We start from the raw sequence: 22,691 nt of genomic DNA, 5'->3' as shown, positions 1-22,691 counted from the left end.
AGAAGTCTGAAATGCTTTCTCACTGGACTAAAATGAGTGTGTCAGCAGGGCTGTGTCCCTTCTGGAGGCTCTAGAGGGGAATTCACATCCTTGTTTTTTCCGCCTGCGTTCCTTGGCTCATGGCACCCATTCTCCACCTTCAGAGCTGGCAACGTCTGGCCAAGTCCTTCTCACGCTGTCAGCTCTCTGGTTTTCTTCTTCTTCTTCCCTTTTGCACTGAAGAGAACCATTGTAATTACACTGGGCCCACCAAATAATCTGAGATCATCTCTCGATCACAAGATCTCAAGATCAGCAACCTTAATTTCATCTGCAACCTGAGTTCCCCCTTGCCATGTAGGGTGACATAGTCCCATGTTTCAGGGATTCGGGTGTGGACAGCTTTGTTGGGGTGCAGACATTGTTCTGTCTTTCACATTAAACTGCAAGCGTGGGGCCCTTCCAAGGGCGGGCCCACGTGCCCTGGGAAGAGGAAATTGCAAGCCTAAAAGCCCGAGATGGGAATGAGCTTGTCTTGTTCAAGACCCTGAGGGCAAGTGGGATGGAGTAGAGTGATTGGCAGGTGGGAAAGGCTGGCTTGGGCGGAGAACACAGGGCTCCCAGGCCACAGCGAAGGGTTAAGAACAGCAGGCTGGGATGTGCCTTTGAATCTTAAGAACAAAATCTCTATATGAAAATTCAAATGAATTAAAAAGTAGAAAATATGAGGAACCCTGGTGCCTAGATCTAAAATATGTTGCTATCGGGGCACTTGGGTGGCTCCATCGGGTAAGGATCCTACTCTTTTTTTTTTTTAAAGATTTTATTTATTTATTTGACAGAGAGAGACACAGCGAGAGAGGGAACACAAGCAGGGGGAGCGGGAGAGGGAGAAGCAGGCTTCCCGCGGAGCAGGGAGCCCGACGTGGGGCTCCGCTCTGGGCATGGAGCCTACTTAAAAAAAATCTTAAAAAAAAAATGTTGCTATCATTCTTTCATTTACTTATTTTTTTTCTGCTGAAGAGTTTTAAATTGCAGAAATCATGCCATCTCACCTGTAATTTCCGTGTGTATCTCTAACATGTTATCTGATGTTTTCTCAGTGTTCCCATCATTATCACAATGAATGAAATTAGCAAGAAATCTTTCTTTCTTATTTTTTGATTTATTATTATTATAATTTTTTCAGAGGGAGGGTGGAGGGAGGGGCAGAGGGAGAGGGAGAGAGAGAATCTTGAGCAGGCTCCACACCCAGTGTGGAGCCCAACATGGAGCTGGATCTCCTGACCCCGAGATCATGACCTGAGCGGAAACCAAGAGTTGGACACTTAACTGACTGAGCCACCCAGGCACCCCTAAGAATTCTTTAATTTCATCTAATTCCTATGCATGTTATGCTGTCCCCCCAAATACCCCTCCCATTGACCTTCACGTTGCACCTGAACTCTGTGCCTGTTCCCTCTTTCTGAGGTTAGAGTGAGGCCTCCTTCCCTGTATCTTTGAGCATTTTGTTTCCCTTCCTTGCTACCGGCCCCCAAGGTCTCCAGGCTGTGAGGAAATGGAAAAGACTCCTGTCCCCCACCCAAGGCCATGACCTGGACAGGGATGACGGGGAAGGGAGGGGAAGCAGGCTGGCTGGATATGTTATTCTGCTTGTGGCCTAACATTTGTTTTTCTTGTCTGTAATTGCCATTCCAGAAATGCCCTCGCTCTTCTAGCCACAGAGCAACTGTTGAGAACAAATTAATTATGCATCTTCTCAGTGTGTGTGATTAAGGGGCAGATGGAGGGAAGGGTTCTCTTCAGTTTTTTTGGCAACTAGGTTCCCAAATGGATGCTTTCCAGACCAAAGAGTGCATGTCCTGGGCTCCTGTGGGCATCTGGATTTGTCTGTGTAGTGGCAGGCTTGCTCACTGGCAGGCAGACTCACAAGTTGCCGGTAATAATATTAATCCCTTAAATTTGCAGCATATTCGCTCTTTGCTGAGGGCTTGCACACTCACATCAGCTCATTTGTTGGGATTTCAGGGATGCTGGAACGACTTTCTTTGCGTAATACCTCCCTAAATCATTGCTGATGCTTGTAATTCCACCATTAGAGATTAATTCCTTTGGCCTAAAACTCTGTTCCCTATTAAAATGCAAGTATCCTTGGCAGCTGTGATGCATGTTTTATTCATTAAGCCTTCTCAGCCACTAGCAGCTGCCCTCCCCAAATGCCCCCTCCTACAACTTTCTTTTTAGGATGGACTTCTCTGAAACAGAACCTATATTTGGAACCTATCCCTTTCCATAGAATTATGCTCTTGGTTTCTGAGGCTGGAAAAACAGGTAAAGAAACTCCTGCCAAGGTGACAATGACAGATAATTTCTTGTATTATCACCTCTAGGGCGTATTTGCATTTTAACTGGAAATTTTTGAAAACACACTGCTTAATTCAAAGGAACCTGTACCCCTTCATCCTATCATCATATCCTATCATGGCCTTGGATCTCCCCTTCATCAGGCTCCCTTAGAAAAGCAGAGGAAGGGGCGCCTGGGTGGCTCAGTCATCAGGCATCTGCCTTCGGCTCAGGTCATGGTCCCAGGGTCCTGGGATCGAGCCCCCGCATCGGGCTCCCTGCTCTGAGGGAGGCCTGCTTCTCCCTCTCCCACTCCCCCTGCTTGTGTTCCCTCTCTCGCTGTGTCTCTCTCTGTCAAGTAAATAAAATCTTAAAAAAAAAGAAGAAGAAAAAAAGAAAAGCAGAGGAAAGGGGCCTGGCAGGACACATTGAGAGCAGATCCAGTCTGTGTCACACATATCAGGCATTGGCTTGGAGCATTGTTCATCCCAAGATGGGAGAACGAAGAGGAGCTGGCCACTTGTAACATAATGTCCATTTTGCAGAAGGAAGATTGAGGTGTGAGGACAGTGGTCTAGTTGCAATGGGGCTAGAATTAAGGTTTTGACTTTAGAACCCCAGTAACACAGTTGTAGAGTTTGAGAGTCAGAAGACACCTTAGAAACAGTCTAGCTCTGGGAAAGCAAATGCATTTCATTCGCTGACTCCAGTCGGTAGGTAGTGGTTGTCTGACGCAGGGTAGAGCGTACACGTGTCTGCACCTGGGCTCAGTGAGTGTGTGTTGTGGTTGATCAGTAATGTCCGGTGTGTGCCCTGGGTGTGGTAATAGAGGGGAGACACGTATGCCCCCCACGCTACTGCTGCTTCTGCCTCATCTCTCGTTTTCCAACTAGGCCAGCTGAGGTCCAGAAAGCTGGGAGGATTTGTTCAGGACTTGTACAGTAGGGCCAATTAGCTAGGGATGGGACTGGTGCAGAATCCAGGTTTCCTGAGTTCTAGTTTGGAACCTTTTCTTCTGAAGGAGCTAGATATTTTAAGAAGCATTTCCCTGTGGCTAAAGAGCATTGCAGTCTTTTTCTTTCTTTTTTTTTTTTCTTAAAGATTTTATTTATTTATTTGTCAGAGAGAGAGAGAAAGAGAGAGAGAGAGAGAGAGCGCACAAGCAGGGGGAGCGGCAGGCAGAGGGAGAAGCAGGCTTCCTGCCAAGCAAGGATCCCCATTTGGGACTCGATCCCAGGATCCTGGGATCATGACCTGAGCCGAACGCAGACGCTTCACTGACTGAGCCACCCAAGGCGTCCCAAGAGCATTGTGGTCTTGAAGTCAGTCACACTGCCTGGGTTCAGGTCTGAGCTTTGCCACAAGTTAGCTATGTGCCCTTGGCTGGGTGATTTAATCCTTTTGAGCCATGGCTTCTTCATCTGTAAAATAGGTGATAATAATTGTATCTACCTTATAGGGTGGTTATGGAATGAAATAAGGTAGTACACATATAAAGTGTTTAGATTAGGGCCTACACATAGTAAATAGTTAATAAATATTAGTAACTTAATTTAAATGTTAAATTTTATTTCATTGCCTTTTTATTTTTATTTTAAAAGATTTTATTTATTTTAGAGAATATTTATTTGAGAAAGCACATGTGCGAGTGATGTGGGGAAGGGGCAGAGGGAGAGGAAGGGACTCTCAAGCAGACTCCACGCTGAGCACGGAGCCGTCGCGGGGCTCAATCTCACATCCCCAAGATCATGACCTGGGCCGAAGCCAAGAGTCAGACACTTAACAGACTAAGCCACTCAGGCGTCCATTTAGATTCTTGCTGGGTATGGACACAAAACCTTCCCACAGTCACCCCCTCTGCAGAATCGCTCAGAATTACCCCTCAGACACCTGCTTCTCATCCTTCCCTGTTGAATGCTCTGGGATCTTCTGGGTTTGAAGTTCTCTTGGGATTTGTAATTTGGTGATGAAACTCCCATAGTTCTAATAATCAAGTTGAGATGGTGCTGGGTCTGTAAAGGCCTGTGGTTCTGGGTGTCCTGCTTCCCACTTCACGGAAGTCTGTTTTGGCTTTGGACATGTGACAAAGCCCTGGAGGCCTGGTGTGGTTCTCCAAGGACCGGCAGCCAAATGGGGCCTCGGTGACCATTTAGCTTGGTCTCTCCTCTGGTCAGAACATTGCTCTAGTATCTCCTCCAGATAGTCTCTGCTTCCCCATGCCAGTGTGTTCCTAGTCTGCAGCCTGGGTGTTAGGGCACAGCTGGCGCCAGCCCTGTCCCCTCACACCTGCCTGTCCTGTGGGCTTCAACGGCAGGGCCCAGTCAGAGCCCAGACCCGAAAGCTGTGCTGTGGTCACTTCCGTGCCCTCGTCCAGCCATGCAGGCTGTCAGTAGTGGTTCCCTTTGGGCAGCCTTGATGAGGAGGCCTGGAGAGCCGGGGCAGTCCCAGACAGTCCTGCGAGTCTGGCCAGGCGTGACTCCTGCAGGCTGAATGGTCTGCCCCCTGCATTATTTGACCTCGCCTCCTGGTAGAGTGGCATTTCCCGATGGAAGCAGTGTCGCTCAGCCCCTTGGAGAGTGTAGGCAGCGGTGGGGAGCACTCCCTGGGGGCTGTGTGGTGATGGGTGTGTGGCTTCTGTTGAGTGAGTCATCACTGAATTCAGTCCTGACTGTCTCCAGGGGAAAAGCCTCTGCTTCGGACCCTCAGGGAGGCCTTCTGGGGGTCTGTCCATCTGCTCCCTGCTCAGAAAGGGACGAGGGCTATGGGAAGGAGGCCGTCCCCCTTGGAAGACAGTCCCACCATCGTCCCTCACATTTGGAAGCTCTGTTGCTCTGGGCCTCTCACCTTAGGTGGCGGCCTCGTTTGGTAGCAACCTGGCCATGTGTGCGCTTGCCTCCCTGCTTTTTGTCTTGTGGGCCCAGAGCAGGGCCACAGGGCTGCAGCTTGGGCGGGGCCCAGTTTTGTCCTGGGGAGGCACAGATGAAAGAAGGCCTGAGAGCCACACTGGGGATGGAACTCCGGGCTCCGCTGCTGGGTCTGGGATGGGGGAGGCAGCCGCTGCATCTGTAAGAGGGGAAGTGGGAGAGGGGAGAGTGGGCCAGGCTGGGACTCAGAAGAGGGGAGGGGAGGAGAGGGAGGCCTGGGTGCTGGCTGAAGAGGATTTTGACAGATGAAAAGGCCTGAGGGGTGGTGAGATTGTGGAATGGCCTGTGCAAAGGCTCGGGGGCAGAGGATGGCATAGGACGTGACGGGTCACTAGGTTGGGGGACAGCTGTTGATGTGCGGAGGGCAAGAGATGAAGCCAGCAGGCACCTGGGGTGCATCATGCTGGGCCTCCTGGCCCGGGTAGGATCTTGAATTTCATACTGAAGGCCCTGGCGACTTTTGGAAGGTTACCAGTGAAGGTTGTCCTCCTCTTCCGCTGTGGCCAGTATCCTGCCCCTCCCCAGACCTGCCTCCGTGGGCTGCACAGTCCTGTGGCCTTATCCAGTTGCTGCACTGAGATCTTATGCCTCCTGAGCCTCGCTCGCTTCCTTCTCTCAATGGCTCCCCGATCTCTGCATGCCTGCGGCTTTCCAGGCCCCTGTGTGTGCATGAATTTGTTTCTAATCTCAGTGTCCTAGCCGGCTTGCTGGAGCAGCTCCCTGGAGCCCAGACATGACGAGGCACCACGGTGGCCTTGTGGCCTGGCTGTGGGAAATAGCTGAGGCTCAGCGAGGGGTGGGAGTGGGGCGTTGTGAGCACGGGGGGGTGGGTGGGGAGGGCGACACATCAGGGCCCATAGCAGGCACTGGCTGCCTGGAGTTTTCTTCTCCTGCATGAGGAGTGTTTAGCAGTGTGTGTAGTGGGCAGCAGAATTTAGTAGAAAGAGATTGGTTTTGGAATCGAAGACAGTGACTCGAACCCTGGATCTACCTTCTATGTATTGGCTAAATAACCCTGGCAATACCCCTAACAGTTTTGGGCCTCAGTTCCCACATCTGTGTAATGGTGAGAATGATTGTGTCCCCCACCCCCCACAAGGGCTCTTACCCTTGATATGTGTGTGAAAAGTTTCACGAGTTGTAAAGGACTGTGCATTTACCAGTGAGGATCGTTAGTACAGAGTGTGTGATGGACAAGATTTTGTTTCTTGGCAGCTTATATTCTATGCTGGTATGGTGAATCAACAACTCAACAGTAATGATTATGGAGAAGAGTATGTGAAAATTATAAATCAAGGACCTATTTGTGCTTGCATTATGCTGACAGGTCATTTGGCAAATTAAGTTTGATCCTCATTTTAATATGAAATTATTAGATGTCCGTAAAACATAAGATGATAAGAAACTCATACATACTTTGATGTTCTCAACATTTATCATCTATTAATGAGCACTGATAAATTGAATAAAGATGACTTTTTTATTTCAAAGACTCAAGACTTCATATATACATGAAGTGTGACTAAAAAATATAATTGATTTTTTTAAAAGATTTTATTTATTTATTCATGAGAGACAGAGAGAGAGAGAGAGAGAGGCAGAGGGAGAAGCAGGCTCCCAAGGAGCAGGGAGCCCGATGCGGGACTCGATCCCAGGACCCTGGGATCATGACCTGAGCCGAAGGCAGACGCTTAACTATCTGAGCCACCCAGGTGCCCAAAAAATATAATTGATTTTAAAATAAAACAATTATGGAATTAGGTAGTAGTGATAGTTGTACAACTTGGTGGATATAGTACAAACCACTGAATTGTATACTTTAAGATGGTGAATTTTTTGGTTTGGGAATTCTTTCTATTTTTTAAAGATTTTATTTACTTATTTGACAGAGAGAGACACAGTGAGAGAGGGAACACAAGCAGGGGGAGTGGGTGAGGAAGAAGCAGGCCTCCTGACGAGCAGGGAGCCCGATGGGGGGCTCAATTCCAGGACCCTGGGATCATGACCTGAGCCAAAGGCAGATGCTTAACGACTGAGCCATCCAGGCGCTCCTGGGAATTCTTTTTTTTTTTTTTTAATTTTTTAAATTTTATTATGTTATGTTAGTCACCATACAATACATCATTAGTTTTTGATGTGGTAATCCGCGTTCCATTGTTTTCATATAACACCCAGTGCTCCATGCAGTACGTGCCCTCCTTTATACCCATCACCGGGCTAACCAGCCCCCCTCCCCCCTCCCCTCTAAAACCCTGTTTGTTTCTCAGAGTCCATGGTCTCTCATGGTTCATCTCTCCCTCCGATTTCCTCCCCTTTCATTTTTCCCTTCCTTCTCCTAATGTCCTCCATGCTATAAAAATAGAAAAGCATTTATTAAAGCAATAATTAAATTAAAAAGTTTAGAGATTCAAGAAAAAGTCCCCATAATTTCACTAAATCAAACTCATTATGATTTTGATATACCTTTTCTTTTTTTCAAAGATTTGTTTATTCATTTTGAGAGAGAAAGTGTTAGTTGGTGAGTGGAGGGAGGGGCAAAGAGGGGAGAGAATCTTTCAAGTAGACTCTCTGCTTAGTGAGGAGCCAGACATGGGGCTCAATCCCACAACCCATGAGGTCATGACCTGAGGTGAAACCAAGAGTGGGACACTCAACTGACTGAGCCACTCAGGCGCCCCTTGATATACCTTAACACTGTTCTGTAACATCCATAGTGTTCTATCAGTATAATGAACTATTTTTGTCACTTAATGTGTTAGTATTAGTATTTTCCATGTTGTCATGTGGTCCATTTAAAATAGCTTTTCAAAAAGATTTTATTTATTTATTTGACAGAGAGCGAGCACAAGTAGGGGGAGCAGCAGGGGCAGAGGGTGAGGGAGGAGCAGACTCCCTGCTGAACAGGGAATCCAATGCGAGGCTCAATCCCAGGACCCTGGGATCATGACCTGAGCTGAAGGCAGACACTTAATGACCGAGCCACCCAGGCACCCCTAAAATAGCTATTTAATGCTTCTTTGTGTGACTGTTACATGATTTACTTAGCTATTCCCTTCTCCCACTTTTAGGATGCATCTGCATATATTTTTTCTATTATAATTAACACTGTGCTGAACATCCTTGTACATAGACTATTTTCCATGTCTTAGATTATTTTCTTAGGAGAAATTTCCATTTCTATTTCTATATGTGATATATATGAATCAGAACATTGCTGAGAGAAATTTTTAAAAAGGCCTAGTAAATGGAGAGGTGTATTATGTTCATGGGTAGAAAGACTCAATATTGCTAAGAGAATGGTCTCCCCAAATAAATCCATAGATTCATGGCAATCCCAATCAAAATCCCAGTAGGATCTTTTGTAGAAATTGACAAATTGATCCTAAAGTTCATAGGGGAATGCAGAGGGTTTTAGAGTAGTGCTAGAAAGTAACACTGAAAAAGAAGAACAAAGTTAGAGGACAAATACTATTTGATTTCAAGACTTACTATAAACCTATAGTAGTCAAGACAGTGTGGGATTGATATAAAGACAGATAGACTGATCTATGGAACTGGAAAGAGAGTCCAGAAATAGACTCACACATAGATGAACAATTAATTTTTCACAATGGGACAGAGGCAGTTCAGTGTAGAAAGATCTGTCTCTCCAACAAACAGTACCGGAACTATTAGATATTCAAATGCAGAAATAAACTTGGATCCATACCTCCTACTACTTGTGACAGTTGATTCCACATAGATCACATGCCCAAATGTAAAAACCTAAAACTATAAAACTTGTAGCAGAAAACATAGGAGAAAATGGCTATAGTTTGGGTAGGCAAAGATTTCTTAGGTACAACACCAGAAGTATGATCCATAAAAGAAAAAGTGGTTAATTTTACTTCATCAGAATTAAAAACAACTTCTTTTTGGAAGGTGTTGTTAAGAGAAAGGAAAGACAAGCTAAGACTGGGAGAAAATATTTGCAAATTGTATATCTGATAAAATACTTGTGTATGGAATCTATGAAGAATTCCTGTAACTCAATTATAAGAAAACAATCCATTAAAAAATGGACAAAAGATTTGGACAGACATTTGACCAGAGAAGTAGAGATGGCAAGTAAGCATAGGAAAAGATGCTCAGCATCATTAGTCTTTGGGAAATACAAATTTAAACCATAATGAAGTATCATTATGCATGTATGAGAATGACCAAAATGAGAGAGACTTCTTACACCAAGCATTGCGGGGTGTGTGTGTGTGTGTGTGTGTGTGTGTGGACGAGCTCTCATATACCATGGTGGGAATGTAAAATGCACAACCACTTTAGATAACAGTTTAATTTATTAAAAAGTTAAACATTTACCTATCACACAATTTGACCATTACATTTCTGAGTATTTAGCCATATGTCCACGCAGAGATTTGTACATAAATGTGTACAGCAGTTTTATTGGTGCTCCAAAACTGGAAACAACCCAAATATACATCAACAGACGAATGAATAAACAAGTTGTGGTACATTCATACAGTAGAATACTATTCAGTAAGGGAAAGCAATAAACTGTTGATATATGCAGCAACAAAATGGATCTCAAAAAGTTATGTTGAGTGAAAAGGGCTAGCCTGCCCCAAGAATAGTTATGAGCCATATGATGTCGTTTATATAAAATTGTAGAAAATACTAGATTATACTGACAGCAGATCAGTGGTTGTCTGGGGATGGAAGGTATGTGGAGGGATGTCCCTTGACAAAGGGGCATTGTGAGTTTTTGGGGAGTGGTGGATATGCTTACTTGCTTGAGTATAGTGACAGTTTCATGTGTGTATACAAAAATCGAAAACTATCAGGGGCGCCTGGGTGGCTCAGTCAGTTAAGTGTCTGCCTTTGGCTCAGGTCATGATCCCGGGGTTCTGGGATTGGGCCCCGTGTCAGGCTTCCTGTTTGGTGGGGAACCTGCTCCTCCCTCTCTCCCTCTGCCGCTCCTCCTGCTTGAGCTCTCTCTCTCTGTCAAATAAATAAATAAAATCTTAAAAAGAAAGTATCAGGTGGTACCAGTATAGTTTATCATGGGTCAAAATACCTCAGTGCGGCTGAGGTAACAATGATAGTAATGGACTGTGATCTATTGAAAAAAGTAGAAATCCATTAATCCAAATGGACAAAAATAAACAGATGAATAAATTGAGAGTTTGATAAGATTTGGGAGTTCTTCCTTGCACAATACTTAATTATAAAGAGAAAACAAGTAACTTTGAGGAAGTCAGGTGGATAACCATCTTAATGAAGTGATCAAAATTAACGTTGGCTGTAGGGAGACAAATCAAAATTGTGCACCACCTGATAGGATGTAATGAGAATAGAGCCTTTTATTAAATTGTTGGGTTTGATTAGCTAAAATTTTTTAAAAAGAATTTTTATATCTATGTTCACAGTGAATATTGGTCTGTAGCTTTTATCCCCCCTTGTATTTAATGTTTGGTTTTGATATTAGGGTAATGCTGGTCTCATAGAAAGAGTTGGGAAGTATTCTGTCTTCAGTTTTCTGGAAGAGTTTGAGTGGAATTGATATTATTTTCTGCTTAAATGTTTGATAGAATTCAGCTGTGACACAATTGAATTAGAATTGGGTAGAATTGGATAGAAATTTTCTTGTCTGATATAAACATTGCCATTCCAGCTTTATTTTAGTTAGTGTTGGCATTTATTTGAGAGAGAGAGTGAGGGAGAGTGAGCAAGCATGAGCAGGGGAAGGGGCAGAAGGAGAGGGAGAGAAAGAATCTTAAGCAGGCTCCACGCCCAACACAGAGCCCAACATGGGACTCGATCTCACAACCCTGAGATGATGTCCAGAGTAGGACACTTCACTGACTGAGCCACCCAGGCGCCCCAGGAGTCATTCTTTTTTATCCAAATTGGCAATCTTTGGCTTTTAACTGGGGGTGTTTAGACCATTTATATTTAATGGGATTATTGTTATGGTTAGATTTATGTCTTTGATCTTGTTATTTGTTTTCTGTTTGTCCTATTAGCTCTTTCTTTCTTGTTTCCTCTCATACTTTCTTTTGGATTGAATATGTTTTACGGTTCTATTTTATTTCCTTTGTTGCTTTTTTGTTATTTTAGTGATTGTGTGAGTTTACAGCATACATTTTTAACTTGTCACATTCTGCTTTCAAGTGACATTATACCCCTTCACAGAGTATAAAAATCTTATAATAGTATACTTTCATTACTTTCTTCCCCAGCCTTTGTGCTATTAATGTAATACATTTTGCTTTTACAAATGTTACAAACTCCACATTACTTGGTTATCATTTTTGTTTAAGCAGTAACTTATCTTTTAAAGAGATGCAGAATATAAGAAAAAATTCTTGTATATTCACCGATGAAGTTACTATTTCTAGTCTCTCTTCTTTCATATAGATCCATAATTCTCCCATATCCTTTTCCTTCTACCTGAAGGATATCCTTTACCATTTTTTTGTTGTACAGGGAGTTGAGTTCTGTGAGCTTTTATATGCCTGAAAGAGTTTCATTTTACCTTTTTGGTTTTGAAAGATTTTTTTTTTTTAAGATTTTATTTATTTGTCGGGGGGAGCACAAGCAGGGGGAGGGCAGAGGCAGAGGGAGAAGCAGGCTCCCCACTGAGCAAGGAGCCTGATGCAGGACTTGATCCCAGGGCCCTGGGATCATGACCTGAGCTGAAGGCAGCTGCTTGACTGACTGAGCCACCCAGGTGTCCCTTGAAAGTTGTTTTTGCTGGATATAGAATTCTGGTTTTTTTTTCAGTGCTTTCAGCGATGTTGCTCTATTAACTTTTGCTTATTATTGTTGCCAGTGAGAAATCTGCTGTCATTCTTTGTTCCTCTTTCCATGATGTATCCTTTTTCTCCTGATAATTTTAAGATTTTTCTCTTTATCACTGATTTTGAATAATTATTCCCCAGTTTCCTTCATGTTTCTTATGCTTCTGGCTTTTTGAGATTCTTGGATTGGTTTGTTGTTTTATAGTTTTTTTTTTTTTTTTAGAAAATCAAATTTCAAAAATTTTCAGCCATTATTTCTTTACATATTTTTTCTCTACCCTCTTCTATCTCCTTTCCTTTGGAGACTCCAACTACATGTTTACTAGGTTGCTTGAATTTGTCCCACAGATCACTGATCTCTTTCCACTTTTTAAAAAAATTCTTTTTTTCTTTGTGTATTTCATTTGGAATAGTTTCTATTGCTAGGTCTTCAGGTTCACTAATCTTTTCTTCTGCATTGTCTAATCTGCCATTAATCCCATCCAGTGTATTTTTTACATCACACATTACAGTTTCACCTCTAGAATTTTCATTTGGATCTCACTCTCTTTTTAAAAAAATACTGGTGCCTGGGTGGCTCAGTCGGTTAAGCGACTGCCTTCGGCTCAGGTCATGATCCTGGAGTCCTGGGATCGAGTCCCGCATCGGGCTCCCTGCTCAGCGGGGAGTCTGCTTCTCCCTCCAACCGTCCCCCCTCTCATGTGCTCTCTCTATTTCTCATTCTCACTCTCTCAAATAAATAAATAAAAATCTTTAAAAAATATTGTTCTTGTTTCTGCTTAACTTTTGAACATATGAAGTACGGTTATAATAATGGTTTTAATGCTCTTCTCTACTAATTCTAATATGGGTTTCAGTTCTGGGTTTTTTAAAATTATATTTTATTATTATTATTTTTAGTTCTGAGTTGGTTTTGATTGATTAGTTTTCCTCTCATTTTGTGTCATATTATTCTGCTTCTTTGCATACCCCAATTTCTTAGTAGGTGCCAGACAGTGCACTTTTATCTTTTTGTGTGCTAGATATTTTTGTATTATAAATACTCTTAGGCTTTGTTTTGGGACACACAGTACTTGGAAACTGTTTCTTTTTCATACCTTTCTTTTAATATTTGTTGGATGGAAATGGAGCAGTATTTAGTTTGGAATATTCCTCATTACTGAAGCAAGCCCCTTCTGGGTATTATAACAAGTGCCTCAAGAATTACAAGATTTTCCAATCTGGCTGGTGGAAATAGGTCCTATGTGAGCACTAGGTACTGTTAACCCTAGTCTTTTTGGGTTGTTCTCTCTGGACTCAAGTGGTTTTCTCATGTGCATGTACTGAATATGTGAGATGGATCCTCAACACATCTTCACTGCACCTTTTTTGTAGAGCTCTCTCCTCTCCACTACTCTGTCCTGTGAACCCTAGTTGCTTTGGCTTTCCGGGACTCCCAGCTCCATCTCCTCAACTCAGGGAGTTCTCTAGGCACTTCCTGGGTTCCCTTTCCTGACGCTGGGCCTGGAAACTCTTAATGCAGTAAACTGGGACAATCATAGGGTTCACCTTGTTTGTTTCCCATTGCTCAGGAATCACTGTCCTTTGTTGCCTGGTGTCCAGTGCCTTAACAACCATTGTTTTATAAATCTGAAAAAAAATCAGCTGAACTTGTATGTTTGTAGAAGATGTTGAAGGAGGGATGATTAAAAAAAATTTCTTCCCCATTATTGACATAATACATATGAGTTTTAAGAAATTTGGAAAATACAGAAAAAGCTATGAAGAAGAAAAAATACTCTTGTGATCTCACAGCCTACAGGTACCACTGTTTATATTTTATTACATTTCCTTTGGGTCTTGATTTTTTGACTAGAAGAATTAATCAAAAATCTTTGTTTTGGGGTCTCTTCCTCTTTCATTGTCTCTCTCTTGTTCCTATGTCGTGTGGGGTCTATATGTGTTTCTGTCTCTTTCCTCTTTGTGTCACAAACACCCCTAAATCCCATTGGAGATTACTGTACAGTTCTGGTGGGGAGCCTTGTTGATTCAGCCTGACTTTAGTACCTTTCTGCTGAGTTTGGAGGCCAAAGCCATGCTCCTGGGTATTTAGACATGAGTCAGGATTTGCCATCTTTGGGCCTTTGCTCCATCCCTCCCAATCAATAATTAATCAGCACTGAGTTGATCTTATTAGCTATTCACTGCCCCCTTCTCAAACCCCAAACCAAGCTGGCTAATAACAATGCTTTTAATTAATATGAGGCAGATTAAAACTCATTACAGCAAGGTTATTGGTAATGAGATAATCATAAGGTAAGTTATTGAGCTGGGAGTGAAAATGAAGTTGGAGGAGGGGCAGGGAGACCACACCAGCTGTTCCTACCCCATTTTGGCAGGGACAGAAGGGGGAATGTCAGGCCTTTGCAGTGAGGACATGCAGCCACACACCCAGCCGGCCAGTGAAACCAGGTGCTTGGTAAAGACAGCACTTGGGTCAGTGAGCAGATGGGTGTTAGGGTAGTAGAAGTGGGCAGGCCTTTAGGGCAGAGAACATAAAGTCAGTGTATTTAGTAGAATAATGGTCTATTGCTATTTGCATTTCTTATGCATGGACACTTGCCATTTAGATGACAGAGCATGGAATTAGCTATTGTTCTTATTAGATTGTGGTCCAGACTTGTTAGTCTGAACAAAGTATAGGGAGTGGATGGGCCTGGAGTGTTCTTTTTTTTTTTTAATTTCATTTTTTCTGGGAACATTGGATTTCCCTCCAACCCCCATCTGTTTTGAGTCACGTATTGAGCACTGACTGTGTGCTGAGCCCTGTGCTGAACCCTTTTTTATGCTTGCTTCGTGTGACCATCCCAGTGACAGTTGCCATCGTTTTCCTCCTTTTCCTGATGAAGAAAACAAAGCCCCAAAGTTAGGGAACTTGTGCAAGGTTATATGACAAGTAAGTAGCAAAGTAGGATTTGAACCCAGGGCTTTTTGATTCCAAAGTCAATGCTGTTAATCATTATGTTTTATGACTCTTGTTGTATTCAAGACTGACTACGGCTTTCATTGGCCTTTTAAATCGTATACATGTGATTCAGCGTCTGTGGCCACCCCGGTACCAGGCTGATGTTCTCTCCAGCACATGTCATACCTGGGAGCTACTAGGCAGCTACCTTTATTGCCTGCCCTTGGTGATTCCAGCTCATGGGTGCACGTCCACACGTCAGCCTGGATTGTAAGCTCCTTGCCCATGGAGACCATCCTCACAATGCTTGCATCCCCAACAATGCGTGTACATAGAGAAATTCAGTTCATGCCTGCCCCCTGGCACATGGTTGAACACAACAACATCTTACCTTTTGCTGACTCTGGGACCTTGGGAATGTCACTGAACGTCTCAGATTATTTTGTCATCCTTAAAGACACATATTAAGATCCATTTTACAGAGATATTGGGCAGATTTAAAAACAGTAACAACCACCTATATTTTAGCTTTTATTGTAGCCCAGGAATAGCACTTAGAACAGGGCATTAAATAAATGATTATTTATTACAGTTGTTACTGATTTATAAGCCTGAGCTGTCTAGTATAGTAGCCACTAGCCACATGTGATGATTTAAATCTAAATTATTTAAAATTAAATAAGATGAAGAACTCAGTTCCTCTGTCACACTAGCCACATTTCAAGCATCCAGTGACCACTGGTAGCTGGTGGCCGCTGAGTTATTGGACAGTGCAGATGCAGAATATTTCTGTCACTGCAGTAGGCTCTGTTGGACGGAACTGGTATCAACTAACTTTCATGGGCCTGCATGTCCTTCCTGGGGTCTAGGCCTATATAGGTGCAGTGCCCAAAGATGTATAGCATGCAGGACTAGATTCAGGGGAATGCCAAGGTCCAGAGGTTCTGGAAGCTTTGCCTTTTCATTGAGCGTACTCCTTGTCTGGGGGGAAGGTTCCTGGGGGGAGAGAACTGTGGGATCCCTATGGATAGTCCCTGCCACCAGCAGGTGCAGCCCCTTAAGGTATCAGATTAGGGAAGTGAATGCTGAAAGGGGGAGTTTTTACTAAGCTAGCAGTTTCTTGAAATTCTGAATTGGGACCTGCCTTCTGATTCCCGAGGACAGTGAAGCCCTCGGAGCTGGAGCTGAAAAGGAACCCTGGAGATCAGAGGCCCTACTCTGTTCAGCATTTGTGTCTTTTGGCCTTAAAAGAACATTTAGAAGTTTTTGGTGAGTGGCAATATCCCTCACCTGTGTGTGTGTGTGTGTGTGTGTGTGTGTGTGTGTGTGTGTGTGTGTGTGTGTGTGAGAGAGAGAGAGAGAGAGAGAGAGAGAGAGTTTATTTAGAAGCTGGTTGAAGGTGACTTTGGGGCTTCTTTAGCTAAAATATGGGTGCCATTTGCAGTAGATGCTGACTCAGCTTCATGGGTGGCCGTTTTGTGAGTGTATAACCCATAGTCATCATCAATGTACATTGATGGCGCATGCACAGCTTGCCCTGAGGTACACAGAGCATACAGGGGACACACATGGTCTCTGTCCCTATGGCTCATGTGCCAAGTGGCTGGTGAGTTGGGAGTCGACCAGCTTTCCTGGGCTTGTGTGATCAGAGAGGGCTCCCTGTATTGTGCACACAATGTCTTGAAGGTGACCATAACTTTGTGCCTAGAGATATCCTATGTAGGACTGGCTCCAGCTGCAGGTGAGGGGCAGTGGGCTGATGCTTTCATTCTTTCTTATTATTTATTTATTTTTTTTTATCTTTCAACTAACATCATCTAGGCTGGTGCTTTCTGAGGGCTGCCAGTGGCAGAGACAAGTGCAGATATGAATCCAGTCTAAAGGAAATGGTGGAGTAGATCTTCAGCACACAGATACGTGTTGCTGTCTTGTCCTCTTGATCTGAAATGCCCTTCTTTTTGTCCTAATTTATTCAAATTTGATTTCAGGGACCAATCCTGTGTATCTATCAGGAGCCAGTCACACCAGTAATCTGACTGGGGAAAACGTTTTATTTTTTTAATTTCTGAGATCTTTATTTCATGCTGATTATCATGTAAGTAAACTGCAGAATACACACTGCATTAAAAAGTTCAGAATGGAATCCAGTCTTTTATTTATTTATTTATTGACTATTTATTACAGTTTTTATTTAAATTCCATTTAATTAACATACAGTGTAATATTAGAGTTAGGTGTACAATATAGTGATTCAACACTTCTGTACCTCACCCAGGGCTCATCACAGCAAGTGCGCTCCTTACTCCCCGTCACCTCTTTCTCCCATACTACTTTCTAGCTCCATCCATGTCGTTGCGAATAGCAGGATTTCATTCTCTTTTATGGCTGAGTAATATTCATATATATGCATATATATATATCACATCTTCTTTATTCATTCATCATGGGCCGTTTCCATAATTTGGCTGGTGTAGATACTACTGCTATAAACACCGGGATGCATGTATCCCTTTGAAGTAGTATTTTTGTATGCTTTGGGTAAATACCTACTAGTATGATTGCTGGATCATAGGGTAGCTCTAGTTTTAACTTTCGGAGGAACCTCCATACTGTTTTCCAGAGTGGCAGCACCAATTTGCATTCCCACCAACAGTGCAGGAGGGTTTAAGTGGGGAAAACTTAAAAGATTATTAACTGGTAAAAGTAAAAGGCCGATAACTCCTAAAAGGAGTAAAAGAAGATTCTAGGGTGGAGAAGTAGTAAACCCATAAAGCAGATGCTCCGTCTGGGGCTGAGGGGTAGTCAGCAAGGACAGACCTCAGCCGAGGGCTGCACGCCTGGGAGGCTGAGGTGGAGGTCTGCCTCATGAGGAGGAGACACGGTGGAAGGCACAGTCCACGGGAGCAGCCTGCTGGGTGGTGGTGGAATTTGCAGGAGGGTGTGGCCCAGAGCTACTGCATGGGAGCAGCCTGCTGGCTGGTCAGAACACTTGCTGGAGGGCGTGGGCCCGAGTTGGTCCATCAGAGGGGCCTGCCTGGTAGTGGGGAAATTTAGTGAGGGTGGGCTGGTCTGGGAGGGCCACTGAAGGGCGCACCCCAAACCACCGGCCTCCTGGCTGCTGAGCTAAAATGACACACTGGCACCAGGAAGAGAGCCTCTTTGCCCTGCTGTGGCCTCAGTGGCCCTCCAGAGCCAGCTGTTGACAAAGCCGGATAAGAAGCCATCTGACAGAGGAGAAACGACAATGTGCAGCCCCCGGGTCACAGCACAGGGCGGAGGAGGGTGGACTTGGAGCCTGGAGGCCATAGATCTGAGTACCTACCACACACCCACCTGCCCTCCTGTGAGCCAAGCCTCGCCTCTAATTCCAGCCCCCTTGTTTCTTGCGTCTGAGCCCCTGCGGTTCTCAGTGTGATCCTGGTGTTGCGAGTCATTCTCTGCGTGCGAGCGGCTCGGTCACGTCTTCCCATGTGCTGCGGCGGCGGGGGGGGCGGGCACGGAACCTGGCCTGCTGTCGTCCCAGTGAATACACAGTGGCTGAGGTCTTTACTGGGCAGGGAGGGGAAGGGGGTGTGTCCTCACCTCACCTTCCGGTCCTCTGCTTCCGTGTGGTCTTGACTCCAGAGCAGCTTTGACGTGGGGGCTGTGTGTGCCTCCCTGGGGGACAGGGCGGCTGGCTGCCGGCCGGACGTGGGCTGCAGTCGTGCTGTATCTCAGGACTGATGGATTGTGGATGCCTGTCTGTTGCTTCTCATTTGGGCAGTGATTATGACCTCTCCTCCTCTGGGCTGGAATTTGGGGAATGATTATTTGAGCTCCAAGAAGTCATTTGTTCACACCAGCCTGGACCTTTGCTCTGGGAGGAAATGTGTTTGACCACGTGTGCCTTCTTTCTCACTTCTTGAAACCAAGGCTTGAGCATGGCCTTGGCCAGCCACACCACTGATTTCCTGCCGTCTGCCACTGGTCTGCTGAGTCCCCAGCTCCAAAGTCTTAAAGAGAATCCACCCCTTTCCCACAATCCTTTGACCCATCTAAGAGCACGCTCTCTCTCTTAATTTCTTAGGATTAATGTCCTTCTTCCTGGTCCTCCTGTCAGGGAAAAAAAAGATTGTGCGTGGCCCAGCTTGGACCAGGTATTTGCATCCAGGCTGGAGGACTCTGCCCAGGTGGATGGAGCATGTGTGTATAGGGTTCCCCGAGAGTGCAATGGGGTGGGAAGCAGAGGCAGTGGGAAGCGGATGCCCACAGGGGCCTCAGGACAGCTCCCAGCGCTGGAGTCTGGGGCATCTCCTCTGCTGTGGTGGGGCAGGGCAGATGGGCTCCCTGGCTGCTGGGACAAGGGTGTTGGGGACTGTGGTGTTATCTTCTTAATTTCTAAAGGAACAGTTTTCTGTGTGGTTCACTTGGCAACTAATTGTATAGGATCTTTAACTGTTTCTTCCATCGTTGTTGCCAAAAGTTATTTAATTCCTCAGGTGGTTTATTGCCTCCAATATGTGCTTAATTATGTCAGCATCTTCTATAACACTTAAGAGAGTGTAAGTCCGTCGTAGATGTTTACCCCCTCTTGGTTGATTTTGTGGGTGGAAGAGGTTCCCACAGGGTACTGGACTCCCTTTCGTTCTGTCTGTGCCCATGGCCCTGTCCTGCCTCAGAAGCTGTAGCTCCAGGAAGGCAGGACCCTCACAGTTCCAAGACCCTTGGCTGAGCTGGAGTGATACGTGGGGGATATACAGCCTGGGGCCTAAGGGGGGCCATCTCCCAGCTCTGGAAGGACAGAGGGCATCAGGCTGCAAGTTAAGGCTGCCCTGTCCCAGGCGACCTACCCAGCTGCGTGTTCCATGCACCTGACATTTCCCAGTAAACTTTTCTTCCAGTTAAGAGGAGATCCTTGTGAAAGTGTGCTGAGTTAAAAGAGCCCCAGGTTTGGAGCATTTTCTAGACCTCCTTTGATCTTTATGAGCTATTTCTTCATAAGCACAACATCTGAGTTTCTTATTTTTAAAGATGCCAGTACCTGACTCCCTGAGCTGCTGTGAGGATTCAAAGAAATGATGCACATGACCATGTTTTAGAAACTGTAGACCTTTAAGCAGATAGTGTTATTAGTGTATCTGAGGCTTGGGTGGCACGTACTTTTACTCTGTGTACCCTCAACCGAATCATTAGTAGATTAGATTTGGTTAAAAGCCTTGAACAAGTGCTCTGGTTCCTGGGCCGGGTGACTTCTGATGGGAAGAAGACCAGAAGCATGGGGGTATCGGGTGTCTGAGGAGCCTGGCCTCAGGCTGAGGCTAGAATCGACTGCTCTACGTCCCAGGACTGAAGGAAAGCACCGAAGCAGAAGGCGAGTGAAGGTGTGTGTGTGTGTGTGTGTGTGTGTGTGTGTGTGTGTGTGTGTGTGTAGGTGTGTGTGTGTGAAGGTGTGTGTGTGTGTGTGTGTGTGTGTGTGTGTGTGTGTGTGTGTGTGTGTGTGTGTGTGTGTACATGTACTCTGGGGAGCGACGTCCCAGGACTGAAGGAAAGCACCGAAGCAGAAGGCGAGTGAAGGTGTGTGGTGTGTGTGTGTGTGTGTGTACATGTACTCTGGGGAGCGAATCAGCGTTTTCCAGCAGAGGGGGCAGGAAGAGGGAACGATGCCCAGTGGACAGTGGGCGCTCACACCTCTCTGGCGCTGGCCTGTCTCCCTGCAGGTGCACCTCCGTTCTGCCAGGCGTCTCTGTGAGCTGTGCTGTGCCAACCGGGGCACTTTCATCAAGGTGGGCCAGCACCTGGGGGCCCTGGACTACCTGCTGCCGGAGGAGTACACCAGCACGCTGAAGGTGCTCCACAGCCAGGCCCCGCAGAGCAGCATACAAGAGGTCCGCCAGGTCATCCGCGAAGACCTGGGCCAGGAGGTAGGTAGCTGCCAGGGCCAGGACAGCTGGGTCCTGGGCTGCCGTGCTTCTCGAAGGCCCTGGCAGAGCTCTCGCTGCTGGGGGGCTGGGGCTCCACCGCTGGAGTGGAAATGTACTTCCCGGCAACTCTCAGTAGTGAAATCAAAGGGGTTACAAGGCGCCTCAGTGGCCCTCTGTAAAAAAGATGACTTGAACCATCTGAAATAGTTGATATGCGATTGCTGTTGTTCTGCAATGTATTGTGATTCATAGGGTCCAACCTAATAACATCTGTCAATTATTGAGGGTTTACCATGTGAGAACAGCTATACTGTGTCCCCTGCATTATCTCACCTCCTCTCAGGGTAAACGTGGGAGGTAGGTACTGTTATTTACCCCATTTTGCAGATGAGGGTTAAAGGCTTAGGTGGAGGAGATTCAGCGAAGGGTAAACCCAATTTAGGGCTGGAGGCCAGGAGGAGCTGGGTTCGGATGGAGGGACCCCAGGCGGAGGGCACAGGATTGGCACGGCACAGGCCTGTGCGTGGCTTTGCTTCTTGCCAAGACTATGGGCCTCCTGCTTCCTATAGCACGAGATTCACCCCCAAATTAAAACTAAGTAAATCACTGTAATAACAGTGCGAAGTGCATCATTGCTGGCATGTGGCAGCTCAGTGGGGGCGGATGCAAGGGAAGGAAGACAGCAGATTAACCCTTGGAGGCTGGCTTGTCTGTGGAGAGCCGGAGGGGGAGGCGAGAGCTGGTTAGTGGCCCCCTCTAAGTCAGAGTGGAGTGAGATGAGAAGTTTGGGGTGTCAGCTTCATGGTGGGGCCCACCCAGCTGGCCAAAGGATGTTTGGGGTTAAAAGATTTCATCTGCATCTTCAGGGCCTCTTCTCTAGTCCCCCTGGCCATGTAGTCTTGAGCTTGTCTCAGGGCCTCAGAGAAGGGAGGCTAATGTCAAGGTCATGGTTCTGAGGGGGCGTCCTTCACAGCTGGGAAGCTCAGCAACCTCTGGTTTCTTAACCCAGCCCCCACAGGTGCACAATTGAAATCTTTGCTCTCCCCCTGCTTCCTCCTCCCTCCCGGGAAGATGGCATTTGTTCTCTGGTGACACACTTTCTCAGTCTGTGGGTGGAGGGAGGGGAAAGGGGCTGCGTGGGAAGCAGGGTAGGTGGGTGTGGGGGTGTGAGGGCGGGGAAAGTCACTCACTCTGCACTTCCCTCCTCCTCCCGCCTCTCCCATGACACTGATGGGGAGCAGCTCTCCCCACCAGGAAGAGGTCTGAGCGGATCCCACTGATTGTGGGCTCCACACCGGCCCTGGGACCCTCCGTGGAAAGCTCTGTTTCATCCCTGGTTTCAGGAGTGTGGTTAAAGGGAGCCGAGACTGTCATGTATCACCATCTGTTGGCTGTTTCAAGTTCTTGGATGGGCTCTGAAGACCCCTGGAGCTCAAAGACTGCGTAGCTGCCCCTAAATCTTAGACTGAAAGAGCAGGGAGGGTGGCTAGAGGGAGCTCGAGGCTGGTGTGTTGGGGCTGCACTGGTTGATTGCATCTATGCCTCTTGAGGACCCTTCCCATCAGCAGAGGCCTTACAGGGTCACTGGTGTCCTCACACCAGTCCCTCTCCCACGCAGATGGGGCTGGCCCTGAGGGGTGTCCCCAGCAGGGTGTGGGAGATGAGAGTGAGCTTGCATCTCTCCTGAGCCCCGTGATTTGCATGTGGCTCTGAATCTGTGCGAATCCCTGTACAACAGCCAGTGCAGTCAGCGTGGAGGGAGAGCGAGTAAAGGGGCACTGTCGTGGCATAGGGGTATGTGTGG

General features: G+C 45.9%; 1 protein-coding gene across 9 annotated transcripts in view; it reads left to right on the top strand.

The window, feature by feature from the left end:
• The window catches only part of ADCK1 (aarF domain containing kinase 1), a 181,024-nt gene that overhangs the window by 58,218 nt on the left and 100,115 nt on the right, over positions 1 to 22,691 (top strand). For all 9 annotated transcript variants that reach the window (XR_003515977.2, XR_003515976.2, XM_027572205.2 and 6 more), the window contains exon 4: positions 20,684 to 20,887. Coding sequence is in view for 7 of the 9 variants with exons in the window: in XM_027572205.2 (XP_027428006.1) it covers positions 20,684 to 20,887 (204 nt within the window). In the remaining 2 variants the exon portion in view is untranslated. The remainder of the gene's footprint in view (positions 1 to 20,683; positions 20,888 to 22,691) is intronic.

The sequence above is a fragment of the Zalophus californianus genome, chromosome 6 (assembly GCF_009762305.2).
Source record: "Zalophus californianus isolate mZalCal1 chromosome 6, mZalCal1.pri.v2, whole genome shotgun sequence".
In the NCBI taxonomy this organism is placed as follows: domain Eukaryota; kingdom Metazoa; phylum Chordata; class Mammalia; order Carnivora; family Otariidae; genus Zalophus; species Zalophus californianus.
This window is presented reverse-complemented; position numbering and strand designations above follow the sequence as displayed.